Raw genomic sequence first — 19,958 nt, forward strand, 5'->3', positions numbered from 1 at the left:
TATGAGTATATATGTCTACATATGTGTGTATATACACTATACACACGTATCCTTGATATTTTGTGATTAAAATCGATCACAAATCATCTCTCTCTCTCTCTCTCTCTCTCTCTCTCTCTCTCTCTCTCTTCAAAATTCGTTATATCCTGATCACTCTGCACGTAACCTCTCTTTTATATTACATGTTAAATTCGTAATTTGGAAGATATCACAAATCAAGTCATTATCTTTCTACATCTCTCTTTCTTTCTTCGTTATCGGAACGGGATTACAAATCAGGTGATCTTTAATTCGCAGTCACCTAAATCTTGAGCAGGAGCAGGAGCAGCGGCGGCAGGTGTCATCACCCCTCGCAAAGTGCTTCCGGTATTTTCGCGCAGTAAATCTTCAGCGGAATTACTCCCAAAAAGGATAAGTATATAATTCGATTGAAAGGGAAGCGTAAATGCCGTTAACTCTATTGCCATTTTTGGCGTTGTCACTGTTGCGTTGTGGGGTGCAATTTACAAGAGTCAGTGCGTAGGCTTTTGTGATGATGAATGCGTTGCCGCCCCCAGTTTTTTTTTGGGTGGGGTGGTGTTGGGGATTAGAGTATCTTCTGTTTTGCATGTAGGGGTCCTACGTTTCTTTCATGATTTATTGAATAGAATAGAATATAAAATTTAGGCCAAAAGCCAAGCACTGGGACTTACGAGGTCATTCAGCGCTGAAAGGGAAATTGAGAGTTGAAAGCTAGGGGCCGAAGGGACGCTACAAAGAACCTTAACTAACGCCGGCACTACCTCCCTACCTGGTTCATGATTTATTAAAGAATTTTATTTTTCCACATCTGTTATATATTATAGTAATTTCTGTTAAGCTTAATTTGCCTAATGAACATTCATACTTTTGTTTATAGGAGAAATTCCCCGTAGGGGGTTAGTGCCGTCAGTGCACCTCATGCGGTGCCCTGTAGGCATTACATTAGCTTCTTTGCAGCGTGCCTACGGCCCCTAGCTGCAACCTCTTTCATTCCTTTTACTGTACTTCCATTCATATGATCTTTCATTCTATCTCGCTATCCACCTTCTCCTAACAACTGATTCATAGTGCAACTGCGAGGTTTTCCTCCTGTTACACCTTTCAAACCTTTTACTGTCAATTTCCATTTCAGCGCTGAATGACCTTACGGGTCCCAGTGCTTGGCCTTTCGGCCTAAATTCTATATTCAATTCAATTCAGTTAGAAGAAATTTTCTCATATTTTTCGTGTAATATTCCAGAGCCTTTCTTCATTCTAAAGTATTTTTAAGGATCATTTCACTGCTAGCGTATTTCCTTGTTATTGTACGTTATCGCAAATCCATCCTGGGTAGAATTTTGCGAGGTGAAACTGCCTTGTCTTTCATGCGGTGGGGAAAGGTTCGTTTGTATCTTCATTTTAGATACTCGTCTTCTTTACGACTAATGTTAGAGAGAATTAATTTTCTCTCAAATTTTTCACATTTATTCGTTTATTATTTTATCTGCATTTTACATTCCTTCTCGTATGTTTTGGTTTCCCGCTGTTACCAATATTACTATTTGTCATGAGCAAACATTTTTATTAGACACGCCAAAAGACATGGGCATTCAATTAGGTCGAGTTTGCAAGTTCATGACCACCTTCGTGTTCCATTTGGGCAGGGGCTCATTTTAAACATTAACCGAGAGGGCAAAGACAGTGATCAGCGTAGATAAATATAGGCTAACAAAAGTTCGAATGATGTTTAATGATGATAACGAAGTGGTTCGAATTTTGCTCCTGTATTTGAATACAGTACAATTAAACGGGACGTGTGACTGAATTAAAACGGGTTTCCGGTGCGTTTTTATTCTCAGGTGGATTTATCGAGCTTCAGGAATTTCTCAGTGTTATGTAATGTGTAATGGTCGATGGTACGTGCTCCTGCAGCCAAATCTAGTAAGATGTCATATATACCAGAATTGAAAGATCGGGGTTGGAGGTGGAGGAGGGGTGTTTGGGGTTGAGGGGTGGAGGGGGTCTTTGGGGTTGAGGGGTGGGAGAGGGGTGTTTAGAGTTCAGCCTATACCCAAAAGGAGCGATCACTTTGCATTTCAAAATTTGAAGAAATCATGGAAAAGGAAACAGAGAGAGTTCTAGAGCTGGCCAGTATAAGGAAATAAGAAGTCATTGACCTGAGAATCCAGGACTTTTGATCCCATCAAAGTTACCTGAGAGGGTGAAGGAGCTTTCTCCATCTTAACGGAGCAGTGGCAGATGTAGTACTGCACCTTGCCAAGGATAGAGGGACTACCTTGTAAAGGAAGGGCCACTTACCAGACGAATCAATTTGCGAGTGTTTGCACACCTTTATAGACATTACGAGTACGTACCCAGGAAAACAAAACAACTTGGGATTGGAAGGACTCATGAGTTGGGAACGAATAAAGAGAGAGAGAGAGAGAGAGAGAGAGAGAGAGAGAGAGAGAGAGAGAGAGAGAGAGAGAGAGAGAGAAATAAAGCACGTAAAAGTAGCATTACCTTTACATTTTCGTCCTCGCATGTTCATGGGCTGATAATCTCGAGAGTAAACTTGTGCAGTGCTTGAATGACTGTAAGTCAGGGCGCGTGCCTACGGCGTCGTGCTAATTGCAGCAAAGGACTTCCGGTCGTTACGATGGGTGGGAACGATGGTAATTGGTTGTGGTTCAACAAAAGTATCGGATGATTCCGCCGGAATTTTGTTGGTTTTGAAGAAAAGTGAAAATACGAAGGTTTTCCCTTTTCTTTTGACGCCTTGGCGATTTCAGGCTTCGGTTGTCGAGTTTCTCTCTCTCTCTCTCTCTCTCTCTGTATATATATATATATATATATATATATATATATATATATATATATATATATATATATATATATATATATATACTGTATATATAAGCAACGAACTCAGAAAAAAAAGTTAACTTATTCAAAGGGTATAAAATATTTACCAACAACTGATTACTCTTTTAGTTATGTTATTTTCTCATACACACACGCATATATATATACAAGCGTATGTGTATATACAGTATATACATATATATATATATATATATATATATATATATATATATATATATATATATATATACACACTTATATATATATGCGTGTGTATGAGAAAGTAACATAACTAAGAGTAATCAGTTGTTGGTAAATATTTTATACCCTTTGAATAAGTTAACTTTTTTTTTTTTTTGAGTTCGTTGCTTATTTGTCAGGTCTTGTCCCTAATTCGTCCAACCGGAGACACTGCGTGGCTTTCTTGTTGTCTCTTATCATGCAATGAATCCAGCGGTTTCGTCTGAAATAGAACGAAGCAAAGGTCAAAGAAATTACTAAGAAAGAATGTATAAGATAATTAAGCATTATTGAATTTACTGCCTTTGTTTGGCTTTCGGGCCTCGTCTTGACCCATTGCATTTTGCACATGGCCTTTACGGTTCCTTCTGAGTTTCTGAAACCCCTTTGTTGTTCGTCCACAAAGGAGGGGCGTTAACTCTACGCTCAGCCCTCCTGCTATATACAGGAGTGAGTGTTGCAAGGTTAATGATTTTATTTATATGTCTGCCTTTGGTCTCCGTCTCCGAGATGTAACAGAACTTTTCAGTAATACAAACAAAGGCACAGTAACCCCAAGATGACAGCGAGCCATAAATATCGTTCATACTTTCGTCTCCAGAGAGAGAGAGAGAGAGAGAGAGAGAGAGAGAGAGAGAGAGAGAGAGAGAGAGAGAGACGGCGGAGGGCTGGGCACAAAAACTTGTACTCGACGCACTGATCCATATCAACGCTATTTTAATGGTGTTCATTAGAATGAAGTTTTAATGAAATCGTCCCCCGTGCTTATGGGCAACATTTTAACTTAAGTTGTCAAGTTGTCGATGAATTGTATGAATTATGTGGTAGGATGAGAGAAGAAACGAGTCACTGAATAAGTGAAGCAAGAAAGGTAACAGATTCTGTGCCCAAGAATGAAAGGAGACTAGGAGCATCTATGGCAGCCATGGAATGCATGACTGGATTGTTGAGCTCACTCTCCTTAATGGAGGTGAAGTTTGGTTGCTGAATACAAATGAACGGATATGGCCGAAGCTGTTCAGATGAACTACTTGCGTAGTTTATGTCGCATAAGAATGGAATGGGTGATGAACAGTGAAGATACGTAAGTGTTAAAAAAGTTAGGTTATGTGGATAGATGGATCGGTGTGATTTGAGATGGCCTGGTCATGTGGAAAGAAAGGAGAATGATAGGTTGGTGAAAAATGTGTATAATTCGGAGGTGTGAGTAAGGTAAAAGATGGGAGGACCCAGAAAAGGATGAATAGATGGTGTGAATGAGGTGTCTTTTTGCAATGGGGTTTCATCCTCAATTTCGCATTTAAATTATGAATATGGAAGTAACTGTTGCGTTGTTTTTACTTTAGAACAAGTAGACCCAGCCCAGCACCTAAATTAGGGGAGTTGTTTAATGCACACCCACATATCTATTTGTGTGTGTATATATAACATATATCTATCTATCTGTGTATATATATATATATATATATATAGATATATATATATATATATATATATATATATATATATATATATATATATATATATATATATATATATATATATATATATATATATACTATATAAACAAATATATGTATATATATAATGTATAAACAAATACATGTATATATATATATGTGTGTGTGTGTGTGTGTGTGTGTGTTTGCATGTATATTTCTGTATAACAAATTCAGGAATATTACACGGACGCGAGTAGTTTGTAACAATGCTCATAGATATGACAATTGCCGCTTACGTCCTGTCCGATCAACATCTTCCTTGCATTATGTCTGCTCTCTCTCTCTCTCTCTCTCTCTCTTCTCTCTCTCTCTCTCTCTCTCTCTCTCTCTCTTTCCCTCCTTCACACGACCTTATAAGCATTTGCGTGCGAAGAGGCGAGGCAAATAAATCGTGTCACTGCCAATTTCGTAATCCTTTGTTCGAAGTTGAATAGAATCCGCAACAGGTTCACACTGAAGCCGGGTTCACCATTCCGTGTCGCCACCCAGAAATTTGTTTCAGACGTCTGCAGTATATCAATGACAAATTGTCAACGACTCGGATTCCAGTTTCCTTCTCTCTCTCTCTCTCTCTCTCTCTCTCTCTCTCTCTCTCTCTTCTCTCTCTCTCTCTCTCTCTTTGTGTATGTATCCGCGCATGTTGTTCAAACTACATGGTACCCCACAAAAAAGAAAAAAAAACAGGAAATTTGGTACAATTTAATTGTTGGAAACAAAAAACAGTTGTTAACAGAAACATTGTTAAAACTTGATAATTGGGGCATCCTGGAATTAAAGAAAAAAGAATTAGAAAATTTATATGGTAGGTAATTTTTTCTAGTTCATTGATAAAGTAAAATACACGGTAAAGTATACGTGTGTAAAATACATAATGTAAGTCTAAAATCTCATGGTTTTTTTTTTTGTGGGTCACCCTGTATTTATTTTGAAATTTTACTTTCCTTACCTTTTACAAATACTGTGGAAAGATTTTTGTGAGGTCTCACTTACAATCACTGTTCGCGTTCCGAATAAGTAAGCGGTAATTAATGTATTTTCTGCATTTCCAAAGGACGTTGCCTTACTATCCAGAATCAAGTCTTGTTAACTTCCATCAATCGTAGTGGCTCTTGCCAATGCTTTGTGAAGTAACAAATGTACATTAAAAAGGTTTGATGTAGTGAGTTGGATTTTCCTTTCTTTCGAAACTATGACAGTAGAGAGTCAACCAATATGCTGGTGATGGGCAAGAGACTTGTATACATTATTTATTACGGATAGAGACTACGAAACATGACAAAAGTAAAAAAAAAATACTAAAAAATGAATTTTAGAATACTAATAATGTTTACATATAACATCCACTAATCGTTTGCTTGCTGGCGATATAATACACACGAGCATTTGTACAATGAAATTATTTGCATTTTCGTGCTACAGTCGTTAAGCATAGAATCTTTTTCTTGACGTGACCCAGTACAGTATTACCAACATTGCCCACCTGCCTTGAGGGCACATTTCCTTATATATTTTCTATGCAATTTATGTTAGCTTTGATCATTTGCTTTATTGAACATTTCCTTTCTTGAAAAATCATCCCTGCTTTGTGTGCTTTCATTCTGTCCATTAACATTAAGTTGTTTTTCTCTCCTTTGTTTATCCTTCCAGAACCTTAGGTCTCTGGCGAACCAATTTCTCTTTTTCTTCATTTATTCTCTGTGAGTATTCGTTCTGTTCCTGCCTGATTCCCATGTCCTTTCACTGTTTTTATGAAATCCTTTTCTGTTCACGAATTTCGTAAATTAAGTCATACATCAATATTAACACTAGTTTCATAAATAACGTCATTCATTAATAATAATCCTTTCATCTTTTTTAAGGGTTACTTCCATGCATCATAACTGTCATCTGCCATTAATGACCCAAAGCTGTTCATTATTCAATCCTTGAATTTTTCAGGATTTTAAAGAAAATTAACATAAGCCACATAAATATAAGTCATAGGCTGCCCTAGCACTTTTTTGCATGCTTAATATTAGGGATGGTTTATGCAAAATTCTAGTTATTTCGAGCAATAATGTATTAATAACTCGAAGAATTCAGATTTCACTTATGAAAATATTGTGCTTAAAAACTTATATAATATGCAAAATGGGATTATAATAATAAGGCATGCTATAATACATAGCTGTGGAATTCCGTAACAAGGAAACCACGAAGCTTCGTTATTAAGTGTTTTATTGGTTTCAGTAAAACAATGTTTTTAATTTACATGTACATTATCTTGCTAATTATGAATACATCGGTGTAGGTATCAATTATCTTGATTAACCAAAATCTAAACGATTTGAATATTCATAAGGGATGCCTTACCCAGGTGATTTTAGCTCTTATAACATTAATGAAAAACACAACAATAATTACAGGTAATCTAACACCTCAGAGGGCCACTAACCCAGAAGAGAACTTTGACCTACCTCCAGACTTACCATACAGTATCAACTATGACCTCGGTAATCAATTTCGCCTTGAAAAAATACTTCCTGACGGGACGAAAGTAGGGAGGTAAGTAAAAGTGATGTGTTTAATGTTTTGCGATCTGCCTCTCTCTTTCAGGTTATTTTACGCTTTGGCATTAATAACTTATATATTTGACTCCAAAAAATGCTAAGCATTGTAACTTTGATAACTGACCGAATAATTTTTCATTTCGAAAAGTTATCAATAACAGTTACTTGGAGAGTCAGTCTTCAATAAAAACTCTTCAGTTACATTACGTAGACAGCACAAATTACTGTAGTATTCTATACTTATCGTTTTCTTTACCGCTACTTTGAAAGAAAACGTACATTTTAGCCTAGACCAAAATGTTAGTTGAAAAATAGTACTAGTAAAAAAAAAGAAGTAATGCTTTTAATGAACGCTTTTGGTCGAGTTTCACAGATGTTACCTGCTTAGGTATCACACATACATTCTAGTCACCAAATTATTGGAGATGCTGAATATAGTGGGACATGTTACGTAAAGTACCTTCACAGCGTTGCGCATTATGGATGACTTGGTTTTATATATATATGATATATATATATATATATATATATATATATATATATATATATATATATATATATATATATATATATATATATATGTGTGTGTGTGTGTGTGTGTGTGTGTGTATATATATGTATGTGTGTGTGTGTGTGTGTGTGTCTAATCTCTCTCTCTCTATATCTATATATCTATATCTATATATATATATATATATATATATATATATATATATATATATATATATATATATATATATATATATATATATATATATATCCACGTCATCCATAATGTAATGTTGTGATGGTATTTACATGTAACATGTCCCATCTTATTCAGTATCTTGTGATGGTACATTACATAACATGTCCCATATTATTCAGCATCTGCATACATACATATATATATATATATATATATATATATATATATATATATATATATATATATATATATATATATATATATATATATATATATATATATATATATAAACAGTATGTATGTGTGTGTGTATAAAGCAAAACATCGAACTTTAAACTTGAGCACATCAAACTCCATGACACTACCAGGAAAACTACCATACGGTGAAGGTCCACTGTTACTGAGTAGAGGGAAATTTAAGTCAGTGCTTGCTTAATTTTTTTTTGTTCATTGATTCTGGGTCAAAGGCCGGAATCGATGAACTCCATCAAAGAAGACGCTCTGCGGGGCCCACCAGAAAAAGACATTAATTCTTGCTTATCCTATGTCCATAAATACGAATGGTACTCCAGATATTCAAGCACCAAGGCATGAGCTGGGGATTCTTGAGGATGACAAATTGGACATTTTTTTGTCAAAAACAATTTTTTGGCAAACATGACGATCCTCTTATGACATCAAAGAAGGAGAACGATATTCCAGCAATGTGACCTTATTTCTGTAGACAAGGCAACATTTGATGACGTGATTTTCAAGTGCAGTGAAAAGGAATGCTTGGGGTAACATCAAGTATTGTCAAATACTCTGGTTCAGTAAGTGGAGCTGTACCATGCATTCTGTAAATTTTACTGTGATTAAATTTGCAGTAAGAATCTGTTTTACATTAAACAGCAATGACCTAATTTGGTATAATGACGCAGCTGGAAGGAAAGGTAAGTTTACCACTCCAAGTATGAATAACTTTGATCCTGAACGCAAATCAGCCATTAAAAATTCGGATACTTTGTAACTTAATACACAGACAACCTCTCCATTCATTTAATTTGTTTATGTGTTTGTGGCATATGTGACATAAAGGAGATTTAGTTTCAGCCTGTTGGATTTCGCGTTTATCTGTATTGGGATTTCACCCCAAGCATAAGTATATGATTTTTGAATTACAGCGGAATCAGAAGAAGTTCTCTCTCTCTCTCTCTCTCTCTCTCTCTCTCTCTCTCTCTCTCTCTCTCTCTCTCTCTCTCTCTCTCTCTCTCTCTCGTATATCTAGTGTAGCTTAGATATTTAGTGTAAGTAGCAACAACAAAGAAATCGTAGATATTGTAATTTTTGGTTTTGAACGCACAGTATGTAGATTTGACTATAAGTCTTGATAATAATTTCCTTTAGTAATGATTCTCATTTACTCCACAGGCACGGATATGTGGACCCTCTAGGCGTACTTAGAGTCACGTATTATTCCACCGGCCCCAACGGTCACCGGGAGAAACAGGAAAACAAATGGGTGGGAACCAGGGACCCGGAGGCACACAATTGATCGATCGATCTCTGGTAATCAACGGGAAACGCATTCTCTACCCTCTCGACAAAAGAGAAAAGAAAATTGAGGTTTGCTTTTGTTAACAGAAGGGAAAACAAATTTCGCAGCAGCTTCAAATGAAGAAGAGGTGGATTTACGCCTACATTCGCTTGCAACACTAGTTTGGATCCCCGCAACGAAAAGGAGCTCTTTCAAAGGCGTGCTTTATTTTACCAGACTGTTGTGACCAATAGACGCCGCCTGTTGATGCTGGATGAGGAAGCTCTCCCATTGCTCTTACCTTCATTACGATATAGTGAAGAGTCTTCCTGTACAAATGAAGCGATATTTTGCGTATTTTTTGGCATACGTCAAGGAGAAAGTATATAACTTGAATTAGACTCATGAATGGCAGTTTTTAACAGTGGTAAAGTGAATATATTGGTGACTGAGAAAGACTACAATAGTAGAATTTTATGATTTATATAATCTAGACTTTTTCGAGTTTCGATGGGTTGTATTTAACTGTTACAAAATGTTATTCAGTGAAACGAAATCTGTGATTGCTGGATAAAAATGACCGTGAATATTATTAATACTGTTTACCGGTGACATGAGAGATGTTTTCCCGATGAAACGTCTTACAAATATAAGCCATTTGTGATCGCATACATTTAAGGTTCTTGCCTTCGCGAGAGGCAGTTTGCCTCTTAGCCAAGTTTGATAATTTCAACAGAGCCACTTCAGTCTTTTGTTAACGGAAAGTAAGGGAGACCAGTGGTATGTGGCATTGGAAGCTTCGATTTAACTAAAGGCATTATTCTTTCTGTCATGTATTTGGTTTTGTCAAACTAGCATTTTTTTGATGTGTTGAGTCACTGATGATAAATCAGTTGACCGAAGCTGTTAACGAGTATCTAAAGGCATTATCCCTTCTGTCGTTCATTTTGGTTGTGTTAGATTAACAGATTCTGATACTTTAATCACGAATGACACATCAGTCATTTTCTTGACGAGGTAAAAAAAAAAAGCTTCATTTCAGCATCACTGACTACCTTAATCTAAAACTGGGTGTTTAATGCAAGCTGTATTGCTGTGAATATTACTGCAAAAGGTGCTATTAACTTTAAAACAAAAATTATTTGCTTTGGGGAAATTTTAGCGTAATTTTGAGTAACGCTTTCTCCTAATATCCACTCGAGACTTGAGAGTGGAAGGCTAAAAGCAAGAGAATAAATGAAGAGATGGAGGTTTTAATATTGAAAGGTTTGTGATAATTATATTCATTCGTTGTTTTGCTTAAGATGAAGTTTCATCTTTGATTGTCATAAATCGAGTTTTTTTATTCATCATTTTCCCCGGTGAACGATTTCATTTTGTCGTGGCTTTAAAATCTGTATTTATCCAAGAGTTTGTGGCAAACAAACAGATTCTACTAATAGTGATTAAGATAAACTGGGTATTCTTCATTCATGTGCACTCGAGGAAATGAAGTCCACGCGGACATCATTTCCTTTCTCATTTAACCTTCTTTTCCAATATAACTATTCTTTTAGGTACCTCGAAGACTTATTTTAACGTAATCATTTCATGAACGGCCTATTCTGTATGAAAGTTTATTAGATTCAGATATTATTTACCACAGATTTCATTCATTTCTCCAGTCATTGTTCTCAGAAAGAACCTTTTAACACTAAATCTATTACTTCAGTCGAATAATTTTTTAAGCTATTACGAACAATCAAGACTTCCAGGTATCTGCATTTTCATTTTCTGCCTCAGAAATGGGCAGAAAATTAGCAAAATAATCTGACGGATGGCTTCTTTGGTATATTTCTCATTTGAGGGGATCTCAGTTTCTGGTACTGTGTGGGACAATGCTTTGTAGAGTTGTGCGTGTAAGTTCTTCACTTCCACTGGAATTAACTTGGTGCTGTTTTAAACCGCGGGCTCTAAAGGTGGTTGTTTACTTAGTGCTACAAATGCTTCTTGTGTACAGTAGCGGTTGAAGTATTTCTCCATATCTGCATCAGAATTATACTTCTTCATAACGTCTTTTCCTCCATGATGCTTCTGAACAACTCTGTCCTATGCAAAAGCACGCGTGTTGAAAACTACCCAGTTGCCAGTAATATTAATTCAAACATTGCCTTATGTAACAAAGTAATTTAAGCGTAGTACATAATGATACGAGAGTCGGTTTAGCTTGAAATGTTTCAGAACCGATGGATTAGAGCAGTTTTATCTGGAAATGCTTTGGTGCGTTTTAATGGATTTCAAACGTAACTCATTTTTTATTCCACCATGCGAACACGTAGTGTTTGGAGTTACTTTATGAAAAAATGGGGTCGTTAGAAAAGAAAAAAATACTGCTCTCTAAATGCGAGTTTGTCATTGTTTTTATTTATGTATACCTACAGCATATTGCAAAGTAAAGGGCATTACTAACACACTGACACTCAGTTCTAACATGCACTGGGACCGTTTTGGAGAGACAGCTGTAATTGAAAAAATAAAGAATCCATTTCTTAGATGATTACATCAGCAGCTCTAAAATGAAAGTACTGGGACTCTAAAAAAAAAGATTATTTTTTTTGGGGGCGGGGTACACAAATGACTACGTGTTAAGTAAAACGAACCCCAGAAGAACTTTTTGTTGAGATCGACACTGTCCGTTCGTAGGTTAACGTCTGGGTATCGGAAACGCTGCCATATGTGTAACAATACTTGTCAAAGGAGTGTAATCTATTACGGAGATCTGTAATTTTTAAACAATTACGCAGTCACGTAGTCAACACATACTTATTGATAATACTGCCCCTCAGGGTGTTCAGCAAGTTGATAATATTGCAATCATGTTTGTGGTTTTAATGGAATCAGGTGTAGGGATCAAAATTTAATTTGCAGCTGACCAATCATTAACGCAGGTAATTTCGCCATGAACAGACTAATTTCTGCCCAGACTTCCAGTAATTAAGAAATCATTTATTTTAGAGCGATCGTCAGAACTCTGTATTTTAATTGCTCTGTCATCTGTCGTTCCTTATTGTACTGAAGGAGACTGCAAACCAACTTGAGGAATTCATTACTGTGCCAAAACATTCAAGGTCTCTCATTTTTTTCTTGTGCTTAAAGGTACAAAGGAAGGATTCGGAGGACCTTGAAAATTTTCGGGTCTCTCGAACGTATTTCCCGGTGCAGGACGGAAACGGGACGAAGGAAGAAAAAGTCTTGGAATAGTTAACTGTAGAATAATGACTGTAACTGTAGATTAGTTCCTGAATGTTCTTTTGCAAAATAAAAAAATTTTGAGCACTCAGTGCAATTCATTTTGATTGGGAAATGACAAATGTGCCCATATTGGAGAGGACCGGATGCTAGCTTTATTTTTAAGTGTATCTTTTTCTTGTTCCTGAAGTTAGTTGGAATTTATTTTCAAACATCGTCACAGAATTACCTTTAAGCCTGTTCTTAAACATGGAGTGAAAATCTTCCGAGTAGATTAAACTGTAATCTACTTTTCAATCTGTCTCCTTTGAGAGAAGTCACAAAGGGAAGGGAGAATCTCCGTAGGCTTCGAGGCAGATCAATTTTCTCCCCAAATTCCATTTACATGTTTTTACATTCCATTTACATTTTCAAGTCGACGAAGCTAGTCAAGTCTCCTCTGTAAATGGATGAAGTTGTGATTTGCATAATTCGGTCTTTTACTGGTTATTTAACTCCGAAAACTTCCCAAAATGTCCAACTAGCATCAGCGCAATGGAAACCTCTGATAATGAGTTAATTATCTCGTTAATTATGTATATGACAACTGCTCTTTACCGTTTGGCAAAACAGCAAGCAAGAATAGAAATGAAACTGATGACTTATGTGATCGATCATAATTTATTTCACCGTTTGTCAAGTTATAGAACAAAATCAGTCTCTATAAAATTCGTTATAAAATCTCACGTGAAATGGTGGGTACTGAATCATTCTATCCTGTTTAAGATTTTAATTCTTGATTTGACCTTAAACATAACATTGAATTTAAGTCGCTGTAAAATCAATAAAGATTTTCTCCATCACGTAATACAATTGAGAGTATTCAGCCTTTCCATTTTATGAACAATGACGAGCTTGACTTAAACGTAATTCCTGAATGTTTACCTTGACTATCTCAAGTTTCCATATTTTAATCACTTGTAAATTATATATATCACAAAAAATGTAGAACAAGGTTAAACAAGTTTTTGGACATATTTAAAATAACGAAAAATGACAGAATGACATGATTAAATTTTCCGTAGAGAAGCATATTACTGAAATTGAAATAGCCAGACTGGTCGAATTGGTGATTTTAATATTTCAGTCATCAACGATTTACCTCCTTAACTCTTGCGCACCTTGCTGTAATCATACGATAAAAGTAGAGTCACTTAATCATAGATATTCCCTTGTTTTGATATTCAAAGCTGGTATACTATCGACGGGGCATGGCAGTTCATTGTCTTTGGTAATTAGACGCATATTCCAGAGAGGAGGCGCGATTTCTGGGCGTTCGTTTCGTTTTGACTGTTATCCTTTGGGACTAAGACGACTTTTTTTCTTTTTTTATGGTTTCCAGTAAATAAATAGTGTTACATGGCTTGTGGATAACCGAGGTTTCATTATTGTTTCTTGTATTTTTACGCTAACAGTTACAAATGTTAAAATTTTGTATCCAAATGATATTTTTAACATATTTTTGGAAGATTAATGAAGAGTTCCTGTCTTGGTAAATCGTTTTGTATAATTCAAGATTTAGGTAACTGTAATATACTTGATAACAGGGTATGGTTCTAAATTGATATGTTTATAAAATGGTTTATTGATTATTGCCAACATTTCTCCTACAGTAAGACAAACTACAAAATATGAATTGTAAATGAAAAATCATACTCTCATGACTCAAAGCTATGATGACCCCGTATAAAACTCTCTCTCTCTCTCTCTCTCTCTCTCTCTCTCTCTCTCTCTCTCTCTCTCTCTCTCTCTCTCTCTCAAAGGGTTAAGCTAATATGCCATGTCCCCGTATCTAACTTCTCTACCAGCTCTAGGATACATAAATACTTCAGGGTGTATTAGTGCCATGTGCCATCAGTCAAACAAGGAGTCAACGTGAATTGCCGTTGGCGATCAAGTGCAATTGTGTATGTATCTGATTCCAAATAAAAATATTTACTCTACATTTCTGTGTTTCATTTGTGCCTTTGGTGAGACTCTGAAGAATCACATACTGTCGGTTTTTTGCGAGAGGATTCTGAGTGGTGGTGATAATCGTTTGAAGTAAGATTTAATCTTATTTTTGCCAAAATTCTTATCGGTTATTTTGAGCCAAACTGGAAAGAGAACAAAGCTACGAGAACAACATAGGAAAGCACATGAAAATATCAACAATCGCGAAACAAACATTTGAACAAAACTTTGTAAACTACGCAGTGGACAATAACAATGAAAACTTCATTTCACATCAATGCACAGGAAACAGTAACACGACATTTCTATTAAAATATTTTCATGACCTCATTCTCAGTAGTGTTTCTCCCGCTGCTCTTTTCGTCTATCAAACCATATGCGTCTCGGTATCAAACAAAAAGCAGGGATCTTTCATCTCGACGCTTTAGTTTGGAAGTAAGTCATAGGCCTATGGTGCTTATCCAATCGGCTTCGGCATTAAAATGTTTATCCAGTATCTTTTTAAATCTCACGTGACCCTAAGACAACGGAAGTTCTCGATTTTCCACCCCCTGCTCTCTCTCTCTCTCTCTCTCTCTCGTAGGGGAGTAGTACCATCAGTGCACCTCACGTGGTACACTGTAGGCATTACTTAAAGGTCTTTGCAGCGTCCCTTTGGCCCCTAGCTGCAACCTCTCTTTCCTTTTACAGCACCTCCGTTCGTATTCTCTTTCTTCTGACTTTCCACCCTCTATAACAGTTGTTTCAAAGTGCAGCTGCGAGGTTTCCCACCTGTTACATCTTTCAAACCTTCTTACTGTCAATTTCCCTTTCAGCGCTGACTGACCTCATAGGTCCCAGCACTTGGCCTTTGGTCTAAAATCTACACTCTCTCTCTCTCTCTCTCTCTCTCTCTCTCTCTCTCTCTCTCTCTCTCTCGCGATTACATAACGTCCTTCGGCGAACCTCGGGTTGTCTCCCAAACTTTACATGGAAATAATCCTGTTCCAGTGTCTCCCTGACCTAATAATGTGGACGCATGTTAGCATAAACTTTGCCAATTTTGTGAGGTAATGGCTCAATGAAAGAGAGTTAGAAGACGGTTCATCTTGTCAGCTATTCTGCTTCTTCTCTAAATAACGACGAACGAAATGGTTTAGTCATTCTTTAAGTTTACTTTACGGTTTTACTTGAGAAAGATATTGCCGAACTTAGACTCACAAGACACTCTCTCTCTCTTTTTTTTTTTTTTTTTTTAAGTCTCGCAGAAAAACAGCCCTCTTTTTCTAACAGGTCTTTACAAGTGCAAGACTTTTGACGTACGGCGTTGAAAAAAAAAAAAAATATCGATAGAAATGAACAGCTAAAAGTTTCCAGTTGAAAAACCTGTCCTACTCGCTTGTGAATAGCACTGGCACCGGTATGCTACATTGCAACGAGGAACCTCCACTATCACCTTTAGTATCTGCGTCTCTCTAGAATTATTGCGTGCTACTGTCCTGAAACAGAAGGTTTTCACTCCCTTTACTGTAAAACTGTGGAACTGAATCCTGGCAGTAGTGTTTTGGTTTAGCATTTCAGACTATTACTGTTGTTTACGTATGTGTATCTAATTGTTTGGTGGTATTGATTTACCTGTTATTGGTTTCATTCTGTTTTCAGCATTCAAAATTTATAGTCGCCTATTTTGAGAAGCTTGTAGTCCATGTGGTAACCGTTTAAGAATTGTAGATGAATTTTCCCATATTTCGATTGAAAGAAAAAAAAATTTCTCCACCTCATTCAATTTTCCTGTCCTTTGAACTTCATCCCACTGATTCCCAACCTTCTTTCAGGCTAACTGAGTCATTAGGCTCACAAAGAGAGCGGCATATGGCAAATGAGATGTATGAACCAAGAAAGGCTAAAAAGTGATGTTTATGAAACGGTAAGTGAAGTATTTGTGTATATAAAATCAAAGGCTAAATAACTAATGTCTGTTCAATTTCAAGACATCTCGAACCCGTTTCAGTGTTTTCATTCTTAAAAGGATGTCTCGAAATTGTTGCAAGGCTGATACGTAATGCCCATAGTCATTTAGGAGTTAGTACGTTCCTTATGGAAGAGAGCAACAGTTTAAAAAAAAAAAAAAAAACAGACATTAACTAGCTAATGATGAAGAAAAATTCGAGTAAAATACTAAGAACTAAAAAGGGACATAGGATTAGTACCTGCAACAATGAATAAAGTAGCACACGTCTAACAATTGTTGAATTACAATCTCAATGGTAAAGGAACTCACCAGTGCGCCTTTTAGCTGACAATGAAAATGACCGCAGTTACGAAAAATGGTGAATAAATGCTGAGGCAATCAGTTTCGGGTAGACAATTCTTCTTTGGTCTAGGATTCTAGAGGCAGTAGGAGAGAAGCCCATCAGCCAACAGCTGAAATGAAATAAGCACTTTAGGCTAACTAATATTCCTGTAAAAATGTGACTCATTACATAACGAGCCGAAACCAAGATATAATTGTGTTAATTCGCAATAGAAATAAATTAAGACATGAACAATCCTACATTTGTTCCAACAGAGTCACTCAACCGTCTGTATACAGTATAAGACCAAGTCACGCTTCGCTTCCCTCCTAAAGACTTCCAATCTCTCTCAATCATTTAACTTGTATGGTGTATACCATATATTCTCAGTAGCCTAGCAGCCTCTTAATGATAGTAATAATAATGATTATGATACTGATAATAATTACCTCTATCAATTTTATCATCAGCTCTTTCTAGACCTAATGTACGCCTCGTACAACTTATTTCCTTGGCTTCCAAACTTCCCACGTAATTGCTTCGTAATAACCACTTGATCCACACGCCAATTTCCTTGGATAAACCCACACCGTTCTTCCCTTAATTTGTGAAAGAAGTAAAGATTAATGAGGCAATGACGCAAGGCACTTGAGCCTGTATGAAACTTTTTAGCACCAAATTCCATAACCTTGAGAAACAGACTTCCTTATTAGGGGAATGAGCAGTTTCGGGGGTTGGATAGCGTGATGTGGTGAGAGGCAAATAAACTATCTTCGTTAACGAAAGGTAACTATCATCATATTACAACCGGTTTGCTTGCTGTATGCAGTCAAATCACTTCGTGTTTGTTAATGTGCAAACGGTTAGGTAATAGTCAAACAGCACAATGTATTGTTCGGTTTGTTTACAAATAGACCATAATGACATCCGTAAGATACCCACTGCTGCAATAACATTTTCATGGGTTACAAGAAATCAAATGATCAATATTAATCGTTTGTTCTTCCAAAATATTTTAGAGTTTATACAAGATGCAATGAACTCATACGTGGGACACTGCAACAGGCTTCAGAATAAATGAGAAGCGATTTTGGCAAAACGGATTCTAGCAAGATGTTCCACGTCAGGAACAAAAATCCAATGGGCCACATTAGAACTGCACTTTTTGGAGCAGGAAATAGCTGGTGATTTACTGATATATTTGGCAATATAGATAAAACCCTAGATTGCTAATTTTTCAAGTGATAGATCGATTCTTACTTATTCATCTTTGGTTTCTCATTACATTTTTCCAAACTTCCTCCGTCCAATATCACTTCCTCGAGAACCTTTGTTCTTTCATGCGACTCTCAAATTCCTTCTCCTCTAAACTTACTCTTCCTCTCGTCAACATTGAAGAAATGACGACACGAAAGTTCTAATTTCCCCTCCGCCTAATCAAGAGAGTTTCCAGCAGAAGTTTTATAAAAGAGAAGTCTTCGAAAATGCGAGAGAGAAAAGACGGACCCAAAATACTCTTGCTTATTCCCAGATGAAAATGGCTTCGTCGTCTTTTACAGCTCTGCAACAATTCTGTGAGTATGTCTGTTATATAAGAATAACTAAGGGATTTGCCCATTTCGTAAGACTAGCAGGTTTTTATCTGCAATGTGCAGAGGCACACACACATATATATACACATATATATGGCTATTTGCAGCTTAATATTTGAGAATACTTACACACGTGTTTACTGAATTAAAACACCCATACAGTCACACACCCAAAGCACAGAAAGGAAAAAAAAGATGCAATATTAGGTGGGAAACCGTACTGTGAAAATTCACATTAATTTTTCGAGTAATCCGCAGCGCTTTTGGGGATACCTTGCACACACACACACACTCCACTAAGTAACAGAATGGCTGCACTATTAAACAAAATCTTCAATGATTCAAGGAAATAAGTCATCATCCCATTTGCAATCAAAATGATCCCGGAAGCCAAGCTAACGAACTGCAGGTAATTGGCTATTATATTCAATTAATACCCCTCCTGTCCGGTCACTTTAATTGATACCATTTAATGTTAATTGGTTTATTCCGAGAGAAGTAGGTTGCATGCCAAGTTAATAATGCGTTTTTAGTTTTCTGTAAAAGAAAACTATTGTGCCGGCTTTGTCTGTCCGTCCGCACTTTATTCTGTCCGCCCTCAGATCTTAAAAACTACTGAGGCCAGAGGGCTGCAAATTAGTATGTTGATCATCCACTCTCCAATCATCAAAACATACCGAATTGCAGCCCTCTAGCCTCAGTAGTTTTTATTTTATTTAAGGTTAAAGTTAGCCATAATCGTGCTTCTGGCAACGATATAGGATAGGCCGCCACCGGGCCGTGTTTAAAGTTTCACGGGCCGCGGCTCAAACAACACTATACCGAGACCACCGAAGGATAGATCTATTTTCGGTGTCCTTGATTATACGATGTACAGAAAATTCGATTGCGCCGAAGAAACTTTGGCACAACTTTTTACTTATGTGTTTATGCTTGGTAATATTAAACCAGATAGTGTAAATCTTCTGATCCCAGTTTTTCACAAACACATAATAAATTTCATATAGTTACTTCCCAGATTACTGGTCTTGCTGACACTTCCGAGAGAGAGAGAGAGAGAGAGAGAGAGAGAGAGAGAGAGAGAGAGAGAGAGAGAGAGTTAAAACGGTTCTGTCATTAAACATGGATTAATTTAAATGCCTTATCGCCAGAGTGGGATTGATCCAATCACTCCCGATTATGGTATGTGATTGATCTGGTTTATTTCCCGGTTAATTTGGCGCTTATGATCCATGATAAATGACGACTAATAGGCCTAGTATTATGGCTGTTAGTTCCATCGATAAAGCCCTCTCGAAACAACCGATAATGCTATCGATACATCATTTCGTCCCTTTTTCGGCAGTGTCAAATATTCATTTTTCTAAGTTTTTTTTTTTTCTTTTTAGTTAACTGCATCGACTGTGATTTTATGATTGACTTCTTGTTTCAGCCAAGTATCAAGTCTGTCGCTCTCACCATCCTGAATATATGGTCACACACAAACACACACGCCTGATACATAGCTTAAACA

General features: G+C 36.6%; 1 protein-coding gene across 5 annotated transcripts in view; it reads left to right on the top strand.

Annotated features, from left to right (window-relative positions):
- The window catches only part of LOC136849188 (uncharacterized), a 251,191-nt gene extending 239,314 nt beyond the window's left edge, over positions 1 to 11,877 (top strand). For 2 of the 5 annotated variants that reach the window (XM_067122311.1, XM_067122312.1), the window contains 2 exons: positions 7,013 to 7,151; positions 9,255 to 11,877. In XM_067122311.1, the coding sequence (XP_066978412.1) occupies positions 7,013 to 7,151; positions 9,255 to 9,378 (263 nt within the window). In that variant the 3' untranslated portion in view covers positions 9,379 to 11,877. Of the gene's footprint in view, positions 1 to 6,254; positions 6,305 to 7,012; positions 7,152 to 9,254 lie in introns of all 5 variants that reach the window. The other 3 variants (XR_010856250.1, XM_067122315.1, XM_067122313.1) reach the window with 3 other exon arrangements.
- The last annotated feature ends 8,081 nt before the right edge of the window (positions 11,878 to 19,958 follow it).

The sequence above is a fragment of the Macrobrachium rosenbergii genome, chromosome 20 (genome assembly GCF_040412425.1).
Source record: "Macrobrachium rosenbergii isolate ZJJX-2024 chromosome 20, ASM4041242v1, whole genome shotgun sequence".
In the NCBI taxonomy this organism is placed as follows: Eukaryota; Metazoa; Arthropoda; class Malacostraca; order Decapoda; family Palaemonidae; genus Macrobrachium; species Macrobrachium rosenbergii.